The 2,573-nt window shown below is 37.3% G+C and overlaps 1 protein-coding gene across 1 annotated transcript in view; it reads right to left on the bottom strand.

The window, feature by feature from the left end:
* Positions 1–297: 297 nt before the first annotated feature.
* LOC104491644 (calmodulin-A-like) overlaps positions 298–2,573 on the bottom strand; it is a gene marked incomplete at its 5' end in the record, with an annotated part of 6,119 nt that continues 3,843 nt past the window's right edge. The window contains 2 exon segments of the mRNA XM_010134094.1: positions 298–1,398; positions 1,629–1,764. Coding sequence (XP_010132396.1) covers positions 1,370–1,398; positions 1,629–1,764 — 165 coding nt within the window.

Raw genomic sequence — 2,573 nt, 5'->3', positions numbered from 1 at the left:
TTTTTTTACATATTGTAAAAGAAAAGTCCTTTTATTTTCTTTCTGTGGGCAGAGAAATGCTTTTTTGGCATGTTTGAGAATCATAGATATCTATGAAAGTCCATGCTGTTTAAATTCTCCAACTAGTTTCTATAACCTGTCAAAAAAACAATAAGCAACCTATACATGTTTCCCCAGTATTGACATGCAAGCTCAGAGCTCTCCACTTTAGTGAAATGAGGTGTTACTTCTGTGCTGATAGTTGACGAGTCAGCACTACACGACTTTGAGACCAACTAAATTAACATTGTCGTAATATGAAAGGCAAGCACAAGTTCATTTATTTATAGCAAAGGTCTTGGGTTACAGGAGGTCAGTTCTTGCCATCTTGAAAAGATAGGGGATAACTTATTGCATACATGTGCATTATAATTTAGCAGCAAGTCATTCATAGAAACACTTCCCTCCTACTGCTTTTTTGGTTTATCTCAATTATATATATATTTTAGCTTTACAAAGCATTTAACACCACCTTTAAGTTAATGGTCTTTTATTGGAAAAAAGACTAGCATTTACAACTTGGAATGGACATAAATCGTAGTATCTTGAACAGCGATGTCGATAGTTGTGCTGAAGTCCACAGGCTACTCCGCCAGCTCCAAGTCATGGTACAGAAGGTTTTAAAAATATGAGAGTCCAAAGATGCTCCCTTGGTGAAGGTTTCTTTTAAAAATTTTGTGAACGGTAACAGCCCGACACCCGTTTCACTATAGTGCAATGCAGACAATGTTAAACCAGTATTTTAACATAGACATGCCATCCATAGTTAAGATCATCGTATTTTTGGAGCACACTGCTACGTACAGGAGAACCATTCAACCTTTAGGGCATTTTCTCTAAGTTTTGCATCCTTCAACCATTTTGCTGCATACCATCCTGAGGTATAAACCAATTTTAAAGTAAACCAGCTATGACAATTTATACTACAAATTGAACTAGAATCCACTGTTGAACAAAAGAGTGGATCCTTTAGGTTGTTTTTTCCTTTTAATACAAATGTCTGACTGTGCTCAATTGTCAAGCTGCATGCATGAAAAACTGGCCAGCCCAAACAGTGTAATAGTCATTAGCAAATGGAACTTTTGAGTTCACTAAGTGCTTCCTTTTTTTTATTTTCAAGGTAGTACAATTATTTATATTTTAAAACTGATGTTTATCTTTTGGGGACAGGACCACCAACCATTACATGCAGTTTGTGGACAGAAGGTATTTTGACATTCAGTTTTGCTATACAGAAACAGAATGAATAAATGAACATTTTTTTTGCAAGAGGTAAGTAAAAGATTCAATTTGATTCTTCTAGAGGAAAAAAGGTGTAAAGGAGGTCTCTTCACTTTGCAGTCATCATCTGTACGAATTCTGAAAAGATAAAAAGTCACTGTGATTTATTGTCTCCAGAATACTTCAACTGATAAAATCTCTTAAACACATTTAAAAAAAAAGGCCCTTTCACTGTATCTTAAATTTTTGGTCACAGAAGCAGACAACCAAATAAACTGATGCCTCAAGTACCAGAAATTAACACCCTATGCAACAGGCTATCCCTCAACCAGAGTAATGGTTTTGAGCCAAGACGAACATCTTTTTACCTTCATAGTTGACTTGCCCATCCCCATCAATGTCTGCTTCTCTGATCATTTCGTCTACTTCTTCATCTGTTAGCTTTTCTCCTAAGTTTGTCATAACATGGCGTAGTTCTGCTGCACTGATATAGCCATTGCCATCCTGTGCGGAAAGAGTTGCACATGATAATAAACAATTCTGATGTTAGCTCTGAACCTACAACTGCGTTTGCTGTAGCTGCTTCTGAACTGGCCTTACAGCACTTGGGACTGATAGAGAGGTCTGGCACACTGTATAACCCTACAGTATGTACTAGTCCCATTGCCTTACGAAGCATGCATACCACCATAACCTTCTATACAATCATTGTACTGCAAGAATAACTGCATGCGTACCTGTGATAAGATTTTTGAAAGCTCTTTAAGAGCATTAAAAATACAAGACTGGAAACAAAAAGTTTTAGTCTCCACTGTCTAAGCAATACCAAAAAAAATTTAAAATGACCAAGTTCCCCACCAGCAAGAATAAAGCCAGCTTTCTCTTCTGTATATGACCTCTATAACCAGACTGTAGGCGGCTAGGTTAGGCTTCTTGGATGATACAGAACCAACCTTATACAGAACCAACCTTCAAAAACAAGCCATTTAAATTCTACTCATGAGGAGCTGTCAAAAGCTTCATAAAAAAAGAATACACTAAGTCAGTTCGCATTAGTAATATCCAAACCTAGAGCTCATCCCTAGCCGTTTCAGAAATTGTCCTCTTCCATATAAAGGAACTCCTGCTCTAAGCTAGTGTATTCTATGGCCATCACCAGTAGATATAACCCCACAGGATAGATAAAGTACCAAACAACTGAACACTTCCCTCTAGCACATCGTCAATTACGTACTAAAGACTACCACTTTTTTCCATAAAAAGAAGTAGTAAGGCCTTCCACGCATGCATGTACATCAGCTTAGCAGCTGCAC

This window comes from Buceros rhinoceros, unplaced genomic scaffold (assembly GCF_000710305.1).
Source record: "Buceros rhinoceros silvestris isolate BGI_N320 unplaced genomic scaffold, ASM71030v1 scaffold9314, whole genome shotgun sequence".
Lineage (NCBI taxonomy): Eukaryota > Metazoa > Chordata > Aves > Bucerotiformes > Bucerotidae > Buceros > Buceros rhinoceros.
The sequence above is the reverse complement of the archived record's forward strand: the minus strand, read 5'-3'. Positions and strand labels throughout refer to the sequence as shown.